At 45.3% G+C, this 17,071-nt stretch overlaps 2 protein-coding genes across 3 annotated transcripts; both read left to right on the forward strand.

Annotated features, from left to right (window-relative positions):
* The first annotated feature begins 1,258 nt into the window (after positions 1 to 1,258).
* Positions 1,259 to 11,915, forward strand: LOC125520129 (protein ROS1C-like). 2 transcript variants are annotated; one of them, XM_048684960.1, is made up of 21 exons: positions 1,259 to 1,510; positions 1,603 to 2,020; positions 2,131 to 2,364; positions 2,443 to 4,248; positions 4,850 to 4,940; positions 5,039 to 5,946; positions 6,025 to 6,386; positions 6,646 to 6,725; positions 7,042 to 7,126; positions 7,204 to 7,295; positions 7,377 to 7,445; positions 7,591 to 7,627; positions 7,729 to 7,811; positions 8,176 to 8,613; positions 8,763 to 8,799; positions 8,867 to 8,930; positions 9,023 to 9,162; positions 9,833 to 9,898; positions 10,013 to 10,127; positions 10,202 to 10,240; positions 11,455 to 11,915. In XM_048684960.1, exons 2-21 carry the CDS (start codon positions 1,621 to 1,623, stop codon positions 11,604 to 11,606), a joined length of 5,298 nt encoding a protein of 1,765 aa, XP_048540917.1. In that variant the 5' UTR covers positions 1,259 to 1,510; positions 1,603 to 1,620; the 3' UTR covers positions 11,607 to 11,915. The 2 variants fall into 2 exon arrangements, with proteins under 2 accessions (XP_048540917.1, XP_048540911.1); XM_048684954.1 differs by having other exon boundaries at positions 2,131 to 4,248.
* A 1,116-nt stretch (positions 11,916 to 13,031) lies between these two features.
* Positions 13,032 to 14,622, forward strand: LOC125535766 (protein synthesis inhibitor I-like). Its single transcript, XM_048698842.1, has one exon. It carries the CDS (start codon positions 13,086 to 13,088, stop codon positions 14,322 to 14,324), a length of 1,239 nt encoding a protein of 412 aa, XP_048554799.1. The 5' UTR covers positions 13,032 to 13,085; the 3' UTR covers positions 14,325 to 14,622.
* The last annotated feature ends 2,449 nt before the right edge of the window (positions 14,623 to 17,071 follow it).

The following is a 17,071-nucleotide window of genomic DNA, read 5'->3' on the forward strand; positions in this document are numbered from 1 at the left end:
ACTTCGTCATTGTCGGCCTGACAAGGGCACGACATTCATTGGCGCTCCACCAGCCAACCCAAGAGAGCATCACTAGCAACTAACAAACCACACCCAATGCAACTGGACTAAAGAATACCTCTGGCTGCCTACTTGCATGACACCGATTCCAGCAACCCCATGGTCCCAGGATGACCTCACACACCAAGCAGACTGCCGTCTAAAAGAGGCCAAGGTCACATCAAGGTACATCGCCGACGACAAGAAGACCCTAGAGGAACCTTGGTATCGAGAAATCAGATGAACACCACCGAAGGAGGACACTGCAACAGGGAGGAAGTCAGATTGCCTGGGGAGGATGGACTGTAAGCAACACAACCGAGGAGGAAAACGACATCCGTAGACATCGTCGTCGCCAGCAACGGCCCAGGCCTTGCGCCGCTTTCACTGAACCGTCCTACCTAGCCAAACGTGACCACCATCTAGAGGAAGAACAAATCCACCGGCCGAGAAAACCACCGGTCTCTGTCAAGCCACCTGCCCAAAGTCGGCCCGGGCCCTAGACCGGCGATAGAACCACGAACAGACAAGCAGACGTCGACTGCCCTGACCCCTAGTCATAGACGCCCGTCCGGCACCTGACCCCATGTAGTCGAGAACAGGGCAGCAAGCCCCCGACACAAGGCCGACCAAGGCGGCCACTGGTGCCTAAGCCGTGCCACTTCTGGAGGTAGGTGGCGGCTACAACCCCCTCGCCGCGACCCCACCTGCTCGGTGCACCTTGCTTGACTCCAATCTGGGCCGGAGGTAGGAGGGTGCTCCATCAGCGGGGGGGGGGGGGGGGGGGATGTCACGGGAGAGAGAGAGGGGGGGGGGTTGACCCTCTTGCCAGCATGGCATACTGATGTATGCAAAAAATCCTAGATTATTTTTGCTATCCAATGTTTGATTATGAAAATATGAAAGTTGAAAATAAACATTTGAGCGATAAATGGATCGGCGCACTGGCCAAATGGACCAAATAGATCGGCCACTACACAGATTGGCGCGGATATGTACAGACACGGAGTAAACTGACAATCCACGGATAAAAAGTGAATACAATGACATTGAAATTATAAGAAATAAACGACATAAAAACTCTCTTTTAATAGCAGAGATTTTGGTCATGCGGTCTTTCAGACAGACTCCTTCGTCGCGTCGGCTTCGCGCCGGCGCGCGGAGAGGAGTCCACTCAAAACGAACAGCGTACGTTCCGATTCTTGCTCTTGCTTGCGGTTAAGGTAGGGAGAGATCGGGGGAGAGCACAGTATCTCTCCTTTTTCCACTCAACTCCGCCCCTCGTGTTCGTCTAACAAACTCCCCGCATTTGCTCCGCCGCCCAGCCCCTCCCTCCCCTCCTTCAGTCCTGCCTCTCCCACTCCCTGTGCTCGCGCCCTTCCCCTCCCTCGCCCGATCAATCTCTTGTCCGGCAGACTGGACGGCGGGGTGCCGCCCCCCAAATCTGCTCTGTTTCCAGGGGTTTGTGGAGGTTTTGCAACCCCTTGCCCCGTTTCTCCCTTTCGCCTTCTTGGTGCTATTTGTTCCTTTTTCTCCGATTCGATCTTCTACTTCTCTGCGCAGGTTGTGGAAGAAGCGGGGATGGGGCCCTCGGGGCTCAATCCGCAGGCGAGTCCTGCCATGGGCCAAGATAATTGGACCCCGGGCGTGTGGCCGGAGAGCGGCGCTCCAAGCCTTCCTGGCAACACACCCTTGTTCCTGCAGGGCGATGCGGCGGCCACCATAGGCTGGCAAAATCTTGCTGGACCCGGGATCAGCCATGCCACAGCGATGGTGAATGCTATGCGCGGGGGTGCCACTCTGATGAGTGGCGCTGCCCAACAAGATGCCGGGTCCTCCGTCCGGCCGCCCTGTAACCTGCCTGCAGGGTGCACGCAGGTGCCGATAAGTATCGTGGTGTTCCATAGGAGGGCATCCAGGCCCGCGCCGCCGCCACCTCATACGCCCACTCCAGTTCCTGCTCCGCTCGGTGTAGCACGAGGTGAGCGTTTCCTCTTCATGGCAGCATGACATCTTCCGAGGTTGTATGTTGGCTTCCTCGAAGCTTTGGGACTTGACTGAAATTTTCTTCTTTCTGTATCTTCTCCACAGATTCTGAAGATGATACTTCTATTCAGTTTGCTCGAAGAGATTTCCTATCACTTGGAAGGGAGTCAGATGTTGCTGCCACTGATATGGCCGTAGATCCTTCAACACTAGCAGTTCCAGTTAATCGCAGTTCTGAACATCCACCAATACAGCTTCAGCCAAATGGTGTAGATGCAGAAGCACCCACAACCGGAATTCAAGCAGATGATAGTCAACAATCGTCATCATCATCACCAGGTATCTCTGATAGCCACTGTAATTTACAATCGGCTATTCCTGCAAATACTGATGAATTGGCCTCACTGCTTGCTGAAGGTGTAACTGATCAGAACATGCAAACGTATCAGCAGACACCAGAAAAGCTCAAGACACAAAGTCAGCTGAATGATCACACAGTTTTGTCAGCAGCAGCTGCATTCAAGGAAATTGAGGAGGCCCCTGCAAGAAAAGCGAAGCCTCGGAGGAAGAAACATAGAGCGAAGGTAATCCGTGAAGACAAGAAGATCAAGAAGCAAAAGTTTGCTGTTGCAACGTCAGAAGAAAAATCTAATCAGAAACTTCGCAAGCAAATCAAGAAGCAAAAGCCTGCTGTTACAACGCCAGAAGAAGAATCTAATCAGAAACTTAACAAGCAAATCAAGAAGCAAAAGCCTGCTGTTGCAACGCCAGAAGAAGGAACTAATCAGAAAGCCAAGAGAAGTTATGTCCGGAAGAAAAGAAATCTCAGCTCTCTGGAGACTTGCTCGGGACCTGTTAGCGACCAATCAGTCTCCAGGGGAGCAGAAGACGCTGTTAGAAGCAGAGCTGTATCAGTCCGAAGAAGGTTGCAGTTGGAATTTGGTGAACAAGGAGCACTGGGAGACCAATCATCAGCTGGCAACTCATGTCTCCACATTGAGGAGAAACTCATTCATGCTAAAAGTTCTTTCTGTTCAACTGCCACTGTATCAACTGCGCAGGGTGCACATGGACTACATGTGGACATGGAAACTTCACCAGGAGGATTAGCTTTTGGCATGAGTCGCAAGATGAACAAACTGTTAGATGAGTACATACATTTGCCAGAGATGGGAACAAAGTGTACACAAGAAGTTCCGCCTGCAACTTCTGGATGTTTTAGCAGGGAGCCAACAACAAAACAAGACAGTGTACGAAGCACTCATGGTCTTGATGCCACAAGGATTGGGGTTACCATAATGGAAGGGTATAACAAGGGCTTGGAGGCAAACGACTCTAGCAAGGCTGGTTTTGCTATGCATTGCTCAGCTACATTTATACCTGAAACAGCATCCACAGAAAGTCAGACTAAGGTGTCGAGAGTGGAGAAAAGGAAACATCAACAGCGCAGAGAGAGTGAGTCCTCCCTAGCTGGCTCACGGGACTCGATCATCTTAAGTACTGCTGCTCAGATGCTAGCATTTTGTCAAGCTGGTGGGATAAAAAAGAAGCGAACGGTCCGAGTCCGCAGGAGTTCGTATGTTCCTATAATGAATATTGAGATGAATAGGGCACAAGTACTGCCACGGTTATCTCAGTCATGCCTGGAGGCCCTGTATGAAAGTCCTGGTTTTAATTTTTTTACCAAGAAACGTTCACGAAGGGTACGACGCCATTACCGAAGATCAGATGGATTTTTTCAGCCTCCAGAAAACAGAAAATTCTACCATGATGTTTATTCTGAAGCAACAGAAAAAAGCTCACAAAACTCACAATATAAGTCAACTCCATATATGGATTTCCTTCAAAGAGTTGCATCAGGGCTGAAATATCTTGATTTGAACACCGAGCCTGTGCATACAAATGAGATGTATCCATCTCTGACTACATCAGCTGTTGTCCCTTTTGGAGCAACAGGCAGCCTATCAAATTCTCTTGTACCATTTGGTAGTCAGATGATCTTTCCATATGAGATGCCATTGCATTTAGTCAAGAAGCAGCGCCCTCGAGCTAAAGTTGAATTGGATTTTGAGACAACAAGAGTTTGGAACCTCTTGATGGGGAAAGCAACTGATGTGCCTGTTGATGGGAATGATGTTGACAAAGAGAAATGGTGGCAACAAGAAAGAGAGGTTTTTCAGGGCCGTGCTAATTCATTTGTAGCACGCATGCGACTAATTCAAGGTACTTTGTTGGAGGCGTAAATTCATTAAGATTTCAAATCAATTTTAACATTCATGATATGCTGAATTCAGTTTTTCTTGAACATTCTTGTTACTCCTTTTTACCGCCTGGCACCTATCTCAAGGGTTTGCCAATGAAAGAGTTGGTCGATATAGTTACTGAAACATCCACATTAACTATTATCCGACATCCTAGTTTGAAAAACCTTTAATGCTGAAGTAACCCCTCTGCTCAGTGTGGTGGCTGGTGTTGCTATAAAAATCTTTTGAGATCATCTGTAGCAAGCGATCAGTAGTTCTCTACCGCAGCAACTTATAATAGGTAATGTTCAAAGTTTGCAATTTGAGAAGCTTGCGCTTTGCTTCCAAAAATCTGGATTTGGCTTTCATGAATGGTAAATGTGGAAACATTCATGTTCCATTAACACCGGTGGAAGAATATGATAGTAACCTTTAGGCTCGCCTTTGATCTCTGAATACGACAAATTGCAGTATATATGAAAGATGGGTGTGAAAATGTTAATTTTATTGTTTTTAAAATTTTAATTTCCATGAACCGATGGTTGAAATTTATAGCTTATGTTGACCCGCATGTTTATCAGGCGACAGGCACTTTTCTCCATGGAAAGGATCAGTAGTTGACTCCGTAGTAGGGGTTTTCCTCACTCAGAATGTAGCTGACCATCTTTCGAGGTATGATAGCCATAGTCAATACTCTGATACAATCTGTTCTTTAAAATAAATGAACTACTCTTGTTTACGAACTCTGGTTATGGTTGCTATTTTTTCAGCTCTGCCTATATGGCCCTTGCTGCAAGTTTTCCTCCAGGGCCAGTTAATAGCAATTGTAAGGATGATATTATCAGTCAAAATTATGAAGAAATAATTAGCACGAGTGCAGTAGGAGGGATAAGCACATTTGACCTATTTGACAACGGTGCAAGACCAGATCTACGAGAGAACTTTGAGGAGCTGTCAACAAACAATGAGAACATACATGTAGAAACAAAGAACAATTCTAGTGCTTATGAGTTGACTAAAGGTGAAGATTATTCCTTCTACTCCAAAGAACCGAATGGAGATTTTTGCGACCAGCAAGAGACAGAAATAAACCCCAAAGCATCACAATTTCCAGATTTCTCCATAGAGTTAATAACATCAGAAAGAAGCTCACGAGCAATGCAGTTCCAGAAGGATATGCCATCTTCTCAAAGTGTTGCTGTTTCAGAAACTATTCTTCAATCTCGATTGTCTTCAAGTTCTGGGAAAAATTGTTCACCTAAAGATTCTGTTGGCAGCGGCGGTGGTTCAGTTTCTCAGCAGCTTGGAAGCAATTTTGATGGTCAAAATTCATTAGCAGGAAACGATGCCTCAACCAAGGAACTTGAATGCCAAAGAATCAAAACAACAGCAATAAATGATGATAGTGCAAGTCAGCATGGAATTCCCTCTACTTCCATTATGCATTATCCATTTATCTCAATTGATCATCAACAACTAGATATGACAAATGAATCATATGTTCTGCCTACATCTTCTAATAGTTCCTCAGGTTCTGCATCATTGCACTTAAAAAATGACAGAACTGAGAAGGAACTTCCTCTCTTGGTGCCATTTGATAATCATATAGCACAAATGAATTATAGCAAGACTGTTATCTCAACACTAAATGCTCCAAAAACAAGCACGGATCTTCCAGGTTAGCAAGCATCTCTTCCATCATTTTTATTGACATGCAGTTTGTTAGTTGCTTAACAAAATGTTGATGCACATGCAGTCAAGTTGCACTATGACGAGCAGACTAGTTTTGAAGCATCAGATTTCCAGGAGTATGAATCACACTCTGTCACTGGTGGAACGGTAGCAGAAACAGCAAACAGGGTGGATGAATCTACTGTCGGAGGAGCAGATAAAGCAGCAAGTCCAAAGAAAACAAGAACCACAAGAAAAAAAAATACTGAAAACTTCGACTGGGACAAATTTCGAAGACAGGCCTGTGCTGATGGCCACATGAAAGAAAGGAAGTCTGAAAGAAGAGACTCTGTTGATTGGGAAGCAGTACGATGTGCAGATGTACAAAGAATTTCTCAGGCCATCCGGGAACGAGGAATGAATAATGTTTTATCAGAACGAATCCAGGTACAAACTGAACAGTGGGATTTAATAAGTTCTGTTTGCACTGCTTGACTTTGTTTTCAAAATTACATCTGTTCTCTTTCTGGGAAGGCGACAGTAACCTTACGGTTTAATAGTACATAGTAACTAGGAGCCAATGATTTACTAGTTTTGTATGTACTGTTTGATGTTTTGTTGAAATAGCAGGCGCGGGATTAAATTCTTGTGTAGCACTGAGATATCTAATGCCCCCAGTTATGCTCACACTAATTGCTGTTTTCAGGAATTCCTGAATCGCTTGGTTAGAGATCATGGAAGCATTGATCTTGAATGGTTAAGAGATATCCCCCCTGACTCAGCAAAGTAAGATACTCAGTATATCACTTTACCTTCTGCTGGTGACATTTTCTAGTGTTTGAAATGAGAAGTTAAATATAACCTAGTGTGAATGAATGAGATGGATCAAGACGCCCAACAAGTTGGATGTTGCATTTAATACTAAAAACTGAGCACCATGTGCTGAACTGCTAATGTACAAGTTACGTGAATGGAACAAAAAGGTTGTAAAATGTGATGCAGTTGACTAAAGTAGTGAATGATTTGTCTAGTTTTAGGAAAACGAGCCCCATGCAGTATGAGAAGTTTTTCTGCTAAAAAACCGATCTCGTGTACTTTTCAGGGACTACTTGCTTAGCATACGTGGACTGGGGCTCAAAAGTGTTGAATGTGTTCGTCTACTGACATTACATCATCTCGCTTTCCCTGTAAGTTGCTATTGGAGTAGTTTTAATTCATCTGCAATCAATTTCATATTTACCCAACAATGCTTTGACCACTTTAGGTTGACACCAATGTTGGCCGCATATGTGTAAGACTGGGATGGGTGCCTATTCAACCCCTTCCAGAATCTCTGCAGCTACATCTCCTCGAGCTGTAAGAGTCCTCCATTGTCTAAACATTTATTTCATCTTGTATCTTCAGTTAATATTTGTTCATGTCGATTTCTTGTCAAAGATATCCTGTCTTGGAGACTATACAGAAGTACCTTTGGCCTCGTCTGTGTAAACTTGATCAAAAAACACTGTGAGTATATTAATATCAGTTTAAATTTACGTACTTGTTTTTTTACTGGTAAATGATATGTTATTCTTTCCATGTAAATTGCAATTTTTGTGAATCATGTACTAATAATAACTGAAGTATTTAACAAATTTAACAATTTTCACAGGTACGAGCTGCATTATCATATGATTACTTTTGGAAAGGTACTCTATTAGGATCTGCAGATGAATTTGTTCTCTTTTGGAACTCGTAGAGAAATACTCCCTGGAAAGGGTAAATAAGTATTTTTTTCCAATCATGGCAGGTGTTCTGTACAAAAAACAAGCCAAATTGCAATGCTTGTCCAATGAGAAGCGAATGCAGGCATTTCGCAAGTGCCTTCGCAAGGTATTATCACAGTTTTTACTGTTTCAGAAATAGTAACCTACATTCAATGAGCAAAAAACGAGAATCTTAAGAAGCAACCAGGAAACTTGAAAAGCATTAGCACTGATTGGACTTGCATAATTGATCCTTGCACCAATTGCCTTCTGTTGGCTTAGATTTGAGTATAACATGCTACTAATCAGATGGTTTTGTTAGTTTCGATACACACATCATATTTCTTATCTTTTGTGCAACCAAAACTTATGTGACACCTATCTTGAATTCTTGGTCTTAACTGGGAGCTCTTACTTTTGTGTACTTATTGATTTGTGAATTTCTTATCCTTCTGAATCTTCTTCTGTTTTCCTGATTCCTTTTAATGAAGTGCACGGCTTGCACTTCCTGCACCTCAGGAGAAAAGTTTGGTGAAGTCGAGCAATCAATTCAGTTTCCAGAGTGGTGGCATGCCAACTCCATACTCAACTGTGCTTCCTCAGCTTGAGGGAAGTACCCAGGGACATGATTTTTGCACTAACAATTCAGAGCCGATTATTGAGGAGCCAGCAAGTCCAGCACGGGAAGAATGTCCAGAAACTCTTGAAAATGATATTGAAGATTACGATCCAGATACTGGTGAAATCCCACTAATTAAGCTTAACTTGCAAGCTTTTGCTCAGAACTTGGAAAACTGCATTAAAGAAAGCAATATGGATCTCGGGTCTGATGATATCGCGAAAGCACTTGTTGCTGTTAGCACTGGATCAGCTTCAATTCCTGTCCCTAAACTAAAGAACGTGCGCAGGCTTCGGACAGAACACTATGTGTAAGCAGTGATCTGATTTTGCTTTGGCTTAAACTTGCATGACTTTACACTTACTATATAGCTACTGTTTTCCAATGTAAATAATATTATTTATCTAGAAAATGCTCAGTTCTTTGATTTCCATCACTGAAGTTAGATTTTCCCTGCAGTTATGAAATTCCAGATTCACACTCCCTTGTGCAGCAGGTTAGATACTGTCACTTTCATTTAAGCTTTTGAAAACATTGTTCCTGACCCAGAAAATGATTTACAGCTAGGACTTGATCAACGGGAAACTGGCGATCCAAGCCCTTACCTATTGACCATATGGATGCAAGGCAAGCTTATTTTATTTGAGAATGCATGACTGCACATGTAATTTGACTGCACTTCTAAGTTGATCTTAAGTGGATATTGTGGCTCAATGCAGATGACATAAATGAAATGACCAAGGCCCCCAAACCATGTTCTGACTCTCCAATGGAAGATGGATTTTGTAATAATGAGAAGTGTCAGTATTGTGTGCTTGAGCGGGAAAACCAATCTAGATATGTCAGAGCCACCATTCTGGTATAGCAATAAATTACCTGGCAATCTTGAATACCGTCTACAGTAGAGATGTTAGTTTATGTGACGTGAGCAAAGCCATCCTAGAAGTGGAAGGCTACATATAAATTTCCTGAATTGTTGAATTGGCATAATAAAATAGAACAACAGAGTTGTTAGTCTATCTCTTGACTCATAATGCATTTTAAATTCAAGGAAAAGTTGAAGGTTAACATGGTGCGTTTAATTTATATCTTTGCTCAAATACGTATTTGTGCTGTATCTAGCCTGTGTTTGTTACATGATAATAATCTATAATCTTTGCTCAAAAGAAGAACATCCGTGTATGTTTTGACCTTCTGGGCCAGTCCAGGTGTACTAAAAATATATTGGTGAGCTACATAATAAGATAATACACACTAACATTTTAAGACATATGAATAACTCATTGCTGGTCGATCAAATGCACTTCTGTTCTTTATATTTAACTTTTATTTATTGTATGAGAATAATCTATAGTACTGGCGCTGAAAAAGGGTTGCATAAATTTGAGTTTCTTAATCTATGCAAAGGAATATTATTAGTGAGCTACTAAATACTCAAGGTTTATTAATAATATAATAATTCATTGTTGTCTGCAAAATTGCATGTGCTTCTCCAGTCTACTAATGACGAGCTACTGGAACATTAACAGGTTCCGTGTCGAACAGCTACGAAGGGTAGTTTCCCACTGAACGGCACTTATTTTCAAGTTAATGAGGTATGTCATAGACCCACATATTTCTTTTTCCTCATGAATAGGGTAGAGATAAGCTGCAAGCCATGGGCTCCCCTCTCTACAGAGTTGATTTTCAATGTTTTTGTGAATTTACAGGTATTTGCAGACCACAAATCTAGCTACGATCCGATATACGTTGCAAGGGAGCAGTTATGGAAGTTGGAAAGACGAATGGTCTACTTTGGAACTTCAGTGCCCTCCATATTCAAAGGTTGTGACCAACATACATCACCAATTCAGACAAATTATCTGTAATTACCAACAGCTCTTTTTTTCCTTCTGCAGGTCTAACAACTGAAGAAATACAGCAGTGCTTCTGGAAAGGTAAGAACAATACGTTTCAGTTAGGTTGCCAGTGCATTTTACCATGGGGGAAAATCTTGCTGCCTTTTGTTGTTCATCAATTTGCAAAATGCAGATCACATGATATAACCATTGTTTTACGAGTAAGGATATACATTAATGCTTGAACAGACATGCCCCATGTACCGTATGCTGAGAACTGCTAGATCATCAGTATGAAACACAACACTGAACTAACTAAAGTGGAATTTATCTTTGAAATGCACCAACTGTGGAGTAAAGCAATTTCCAGGCTCAAGTTAAAAATAGCGGAATTCTCTCCAAACAACCAAGGCAGACATGATGCTTCCGTCCATGGCTAGAGTTCCTCCGGCGGCGGCGAGACAGAGGGGGGCAAGGTAGAAGCGGCGGCGGCTAGGGTTTGGGACACCTACCGAGCCGCCCAGGGAGGACACAATGGCGGGGTCCTGTCAAAGTGTTTTCCCCCAGCAGTAACCTGTGTCTACCAATCCAATCTAACTGTTTTTTTCCTACCAATCCATCTTAGTAAAGAAAATCATAGATCTTATTTTCCTAACTAAATGATAAACTTCCTAATGAAGAGATCGTTGGGATCCTCTTCGTACATAACAATATTGTGCACAATTTCAGTAGGATTTTCAGCACCATTTCTGCTTACTTCCAACAAAACTTGCACTCCAAAAACATCTTCCAGCGAAATTACAGCAATAGTTCTGAATAATTCAAGCAGCAATGCAGTACTAGTAGGAACATCATGTAAATACGCGCTACAAACTAGTCCAGCTCCTCTTTTTCTTGCCAAATCATCTATCTAAAAAGAATTAATCTATAAGTTCAAGTAGTATAATAATAGGCGCAGCAACACTTATCCTCTTGGTTGGTTATCAACCTCGGTGACCGAAGAGAACTCTGATAACTGACTGAAACTCCCTCCATTTTGTAGTATAGCTCAAGCTCCTAAAATGTCATATGGTTGTTCACAAGCAACTAACTGTCAATAAGATTCCGGTACATGTACCTTCCGAAGGATATTTACTATTGGCTCCAAAGGATTTCTTTTTGCATTTTCCTTTTTCTTATATGGGCCTCATCTTTTTTGCATTTACAAAGGATTGCTTCTGTTGCTTGTGAACTTATTCGGGTGGAAAAGGATGATTTTTCTCCGTAATCTATCTGGAGTTTCCCTGACAAGAGAGTGTGATGCTGTGATGCAGGGTTTGTCTGTGTGCGGGGATTCGAGAGGGAAACCGGGGCACCAAGGCCTCTATGCCAACATCTGCACGTCGCAGCAAGCAAAGTGCCCAGATCACGCAACGCGGCAACAGCTGGGCGGAACTCGGATTCAGCAAAGGCATCAGCTCCATGAGTATCATCACACTGGCTGTCGACCTGTGCATGGGTACGCCAGTGTTGGTTCCTACCGGGCTACAGCCGTTCTTGTAGGAAATAAACCGCTGCGCAAGAGAATTATCATCCAGTTGTTGGTCTGGGTGTAGACGCGTTTGCTGTACTTCTGAGCAATTTGTACCTTGAATTTACTTTCCGACCAGTTTATCCGCTTGCAAAGAGGCCTTTGTTATGTACCGGCATCTTGTTGTATATACACCATGGTTCCTGTGAAAAACTTGTCTTGCCAGACGACCTTACGTATGTACGGGCAACTTATTTTCATGTACCATTATTTCTTCAGTAACTGGCAGTCTTGTGGAGGTATAAAGTGTGTCATATAATAATCCCATACTCCGGTGGCAGCGTGGCGATCCCTGAAGCCGCATTGTACAAATATGTTTGCCAAGTTCTCTAAGGTGAGAAAGATCAACATCGAGATTATTCATACTAGTGAAAAATTGCCAAAGTTGTGTATGGTGAGAAAGATGGATTTCGAGATTATTCTTACTAGCAAGGCCATATCAACAATTAATGACAAATGATCATGCACGGTCATTCTTGGATTGGGAGGCTGTAGAAGGAAGCCAGCTGAATGCCTGAAGACAAATAAGTTTGCCAAGTTATCTGAGTTTAGAAAGATGAATTTCGAGATTAGTCTCGCCAGCAAAGCCACGTCAATAATGGCAAATAATCAACGCCCGTCATGCATGGTGGCGGTTGTTGGATTGGGACGCTGAAGAAGCAAGGCAACTGGATGCCTGAATGGACAAATATGTTTGCCAAGTTGTCTGAGTTGAGAAGGATCAGTTCCGAGAGAAGTCTCACTGGCCAAGCCATGGCAAATAATCAAGATTCGTCATGCAGGGTCATTCTTGGGTTAGGAGGTGGAGACGGGAGAAGGAAAGGCAATTGAAACAAGGGAGGCGAAGTTGGAGAGCAGAAGCTTGATAAAACAGTGTCCCGCATAATCGGCGGGCGGTTGCGAACCCTCTTTGAAATCCTCATGGAGGCCTATGGGCGGGCGGTTGCTTATACTACTACTTAAAATCCTCTCCTCCTCCATGGAGAGGTCTATATACATGAGTGTGCAGTTACTTACTACTCCTACTTAAAATCCTCCTCCATGAAGGTCCATATACATGAGTGGGAAGTCTACACATTTTTGTTTTTTGATTGAGTGAGAATGGAGGTCTACACATGAGTGGGTGGTTACTTACTATTTCAAATCCTCCATGGAGGTCTATGGGCCGGCACGATTAAACAGCCTCGCGCAAGTATGCATGCCTGTTCGCGGTGCAGCTGCAGCGTTTTCTTTTCTCTCTCTCTTTTTTGCAAAGAGAAAATGCTCCATTCTTGTGGCTTCCTGTATATATAGGAGATGGTACACCGTGACTTGATCAACAAACTTGCACCGTGTGGCCAGAACAACTGAGCCAGAGAGAGAGGTGCATCCACCATGGCTCTCCATCGCCTCACCAAGCTGATGGTGTGCTTGCTGGCAACCACGGCACTGTTGTTTGCCGGCGGCGCGGCAGGCAAGGCTGGACCACCAGCTGGCCGTCAGGCTGGCGGCCACGGCACCGGAGCCCTGCCACCGCTACCTCCCGCGGCAGCTCCTCTGCGGGGGGCCCGTGGCGCCGTCGCTCTCGTCCTGCCAGAAGCCCAAGACCAAGAGAGCCAGGGCGCCGGAGCACGCCCGCCGCTACCTCCAGCCGGAGCTCCTCTGCCGCGCGCCCGCGGCACCGGAGCCCTGCCACCGCTACCTCCCGCTGCAGCTCCTCTGCGGCGCGCCCGTGGCGCCGTCGCCCTGCCCCAAGTCCAAGGCCAAGAAAGCCACGGCACCGGAGCAGGCCCACTGCTACCTCCGGCCGCAACCCCTCTGCCTCACGCCGGCGTGGAGACGATCACGACGCTGCAGTCCGACCCATCGCCGGCGATGAAGCTCACTTACGAAGTCACCAAGACAAAGTACATGAAGTTCCAGCAAAGCCTTTACCGGATGCTGACGTCCAGCGGGAGGGAGGTGGAAAACGTTCCCGAGCTGGCTCCCCAGACGGGCCCCAAGAAGCAGCCGCCGATGTGGATCCTGATCACCATCGAAGTCGAGAAGCCGCAGGAGGCGGTAGTTCTCGCCGTGCGGACCGACAATGTCTACATTGTCGGTTTCAAGAACGCGGCGGGAGTCTGGTTCGCCTTCTCCGATGACAAAGACCTAATCAAAGGTTCGACGCCGCTCCCCAAGTCGCATGACTACCGCAACCTCGTCGGTGGCCGCAAGAAGCTGAAGGACCTCGACGTCGACCAGGACGCCGTCGCGCAAGACGTTCGCTTCCTGTCGACGTACAGGCTCCCTTCCCGGCCGGACACGGCCCACAACGCCATGCTCGGTACGAGCCTGGGGAGGCTGTCCCTTGTGGTCGCCGAGGCGGCAAGGTTGAAGACGATCAACGCCACGGTGGTGGCGGCGATGGATGAGAAAGGCCCGAGCCGGATCACCCTACAGCAGACGAAACTCATCGTCGTTTGGGGCGTGACGTCCAAGGCACTGCTTGATTGGAAAAAGAATGGAGTATGGAACCCGGAAGATAGCGAGGACGTAAAAGAAGCGGGCATCCACGGCGCACAAGATGCCGTTAGCGCGCTCAAGGTTATTCTTGTGCCCATTGGGTACAAACGGGAGGCTGAGGAAGATTAAGCAGCTTGAGAAGGTTGAGAAGGCTGAGAAAAAGAAGGTGAATGCCGAGCTAGAAAAGAAGAGCCCCAAACACAGAGAATTATTGGGCTTAATTATTATGTACTCACCTAGTACTAGTATAATGTATGTGCATGCATGCACCCATAAATAAACAAAGGCAAGTGTTAGTTGGCCAATGTGAAAAAACTTGGTTGTTTGTGATGCCTCTTTATGCTTGAGCACTGTGAAATTTCATAATACTAGCTACTACTACATATTACCGAAAAATGTTTTCACCCCGTTTTACATATAAAACAACGATCATCAATTATCCGATACAAACACACGCCATCACAACACACGCACACACTAAGAGGATATATAGGCGCTGAGCACAACAACATCACCCCTAGCACAACCACGGCGAAGAGATAAAGCCGCATACGACGAACAGAATTTGTTCCAAGGTCATAGTGTAATTGACAAAAAAACATCTACATGTGCCTTTTGCAGTTCTCTGAATGAATGGTTCTCTTGTGCCTTATGTCATTGCATACCCCCAGAAAACTTCTCCTATAAGTCAAGCCAACCGAGATATAACGAATGCAGAATTGAACATTCTAACCCTTATTCACTTGAGGTTGATTATGTAAAATCATGTACAGAACTGTACATATGTTGCATTTTTCGAACATCGTATCTACAACATATCACTTTTGTAGCATTGCTGGACTACATGATAGTAGTTTAGCATCTCTCCTAGTACTGCAACTAATGATAGTAAAAGTTTCAAATTTACAGGATAGCAGCTACCAATAATCTTGCATTTATCGTGAAGCAAACGAACTCATTTATAGAGGCACAAAAACAGTAACCTCGTGTAGCCCCGGGACTCTGGAGTGGACATCGTTGGAGGTGTGCTCTGCCAGCTCCGCGTACCAAGTCTTCTTCGCTGGCTTGGAGCGATTTCCGTGCGGTAAGGCGCTTTGGAAGCCTTGCGCTCCGATGAAAGTTGCACTTCTGGCTAGCAATGCGGCGACAGATCTGGACTGTTGATTGACGTTTGAGGCAGGCTTGCAGTCGCATGTCACCTGTCCATTATGTGACCAGGACGATGAGACGACTGATCATCTTACATTGGGATGTGTGTTCGCCAGAGAGGTGTGGCACTATGTCCTTTCTCGCTATGGTCTCGATCAACACATGCCTGAAGCTGATGCTGCCCTCGTGGAGTGGTGGCTGACTACTCGCGCGATCGTCCGAAGGCGAAGAGGAAGGGATTTGCCTCCATAGCTCTTATCACCGCGTGGATGCTCTAGAAGGAGCATAATGGCCGCGTCTTTCAACGATCCGTGGTCGTTGTTCATGAGCTTTGCAGGCGGATAGGTGGCGAGATTGAGCTTTGGAAGCTCTCCGGTGGAAAAGGGTTGTTGACATTTGGAGAGATAGGATTTATCAGTATGTAGGGAGTTGTGTGTTCGACCGACATGTTTGGGTTGCTCACCTATTTGCTACCATGGAAGCTCTGTAACCGCGGCAAGGTGCCGGAACCTCTGTTTTTTCTGTTCCCCTCTTCTAATACATCGACGCGCAAAGGTTTTGCGTTCGCAAAAAAAGATATATCTCCGGAGTCTTTGTGAATATATCCTTCTCTTTGTGATTTTCTCGTTCTCTTTCCTTCAGTCATGGGTTTGTTTTTCATTCCTTTGCGCGTTCGCAAAAAGGAAGAGATATATCTCCGAAGTCTTTGTGAATATATCCTTCTCTTTGTGATTTTATCGTTCTCTTTCCTTCAGTCATGCATGGGTTTGTTTTTCATTCTCTTTATTTGGTCCTTATCTTTTTCTCATTCTCTTTGCTGAAGCATTTTGCATTTGCTTCATCTTGTCACATACTGCATTCTCTTCTTGTGTTCTTGTCTCTCTTCTTTTCTCATTCTCAGTAGTTCTGCATGCCATATTTGTTGGGGAACACAGTAATTTCAAAAAGATTCCTATGAACACGCAAAATCTATCGAAGACAAGCATAGAAACGAGCGGGGAGAGTGTGTCCATGTACCCTCGTAGACCAAAGCAGAAGCGTTAAGTAACACGGTTGATGTAGTCGAACGTCTTCGCGATCCAACCGATCAAGTACCGAACGCACGACACCTCCGCGATCTGCACACGTACAGCTCGGTGACGTCCCTCGAACTCTTGATCCAGCTGAGGCCGAGGGAGAGTTTTGTCAGCACAACGGCGTGGTGACAGTGATGATGAAGTTACCGGCATAGGGCTTCGCCTAAGCACTACAACGATATGACCGAGGTGTGTTTTTGTGGAGGGGGGCACCGCACGGCTTAGAGAAACTTTGGTGTGCCTTTGGGGTGCCCCCCTCCCACGTATATAAAGGGGGAGGGAGGAGGAGGCCGGCCGGGGGGGGGGGCGCGCCGGGGGGGGGGGAGCAATCCTACTCCAAGTAGGATTCGACCCCCCCTTTCCTATTCCAACAAGGAGAAGGGGGAAGGAGAGGGGGAGAGAAGGAAAGGGGGTCCGTCCCCCCTAGTCCAATTCGGTTTGGGCTAGGGGGGGGGGCGCCACACCTTGGCCTGCGCCCTCTCTTCCACTACTAGGCCCATGAGGCCCAATAACCCACCGGGGGGTTCCTGTAACCCCCCGGTACTCCGATACACCTCGGAACCATTCCAGTCCAAATATAACCTTACAATATATCAATCTTCATGTCTCGACCATTTCAAGACTCCTCGTCATGTCCATGATCTCATCCAG

This window comes from Triticum urartu, chromosome 1 (genome assembly GCF_003073215.2).
Source record: "Triticum urartu cultivar G1812 chromosome 1, Tu2.1, whole genome shotgun sequence".
Classification (NCBI taxonomy): Eukaryota; Viridiplantae; Streptophyta; class Magnoliopsida; order Poales; family Poaceae; genus Triticum; species Triticum urartu.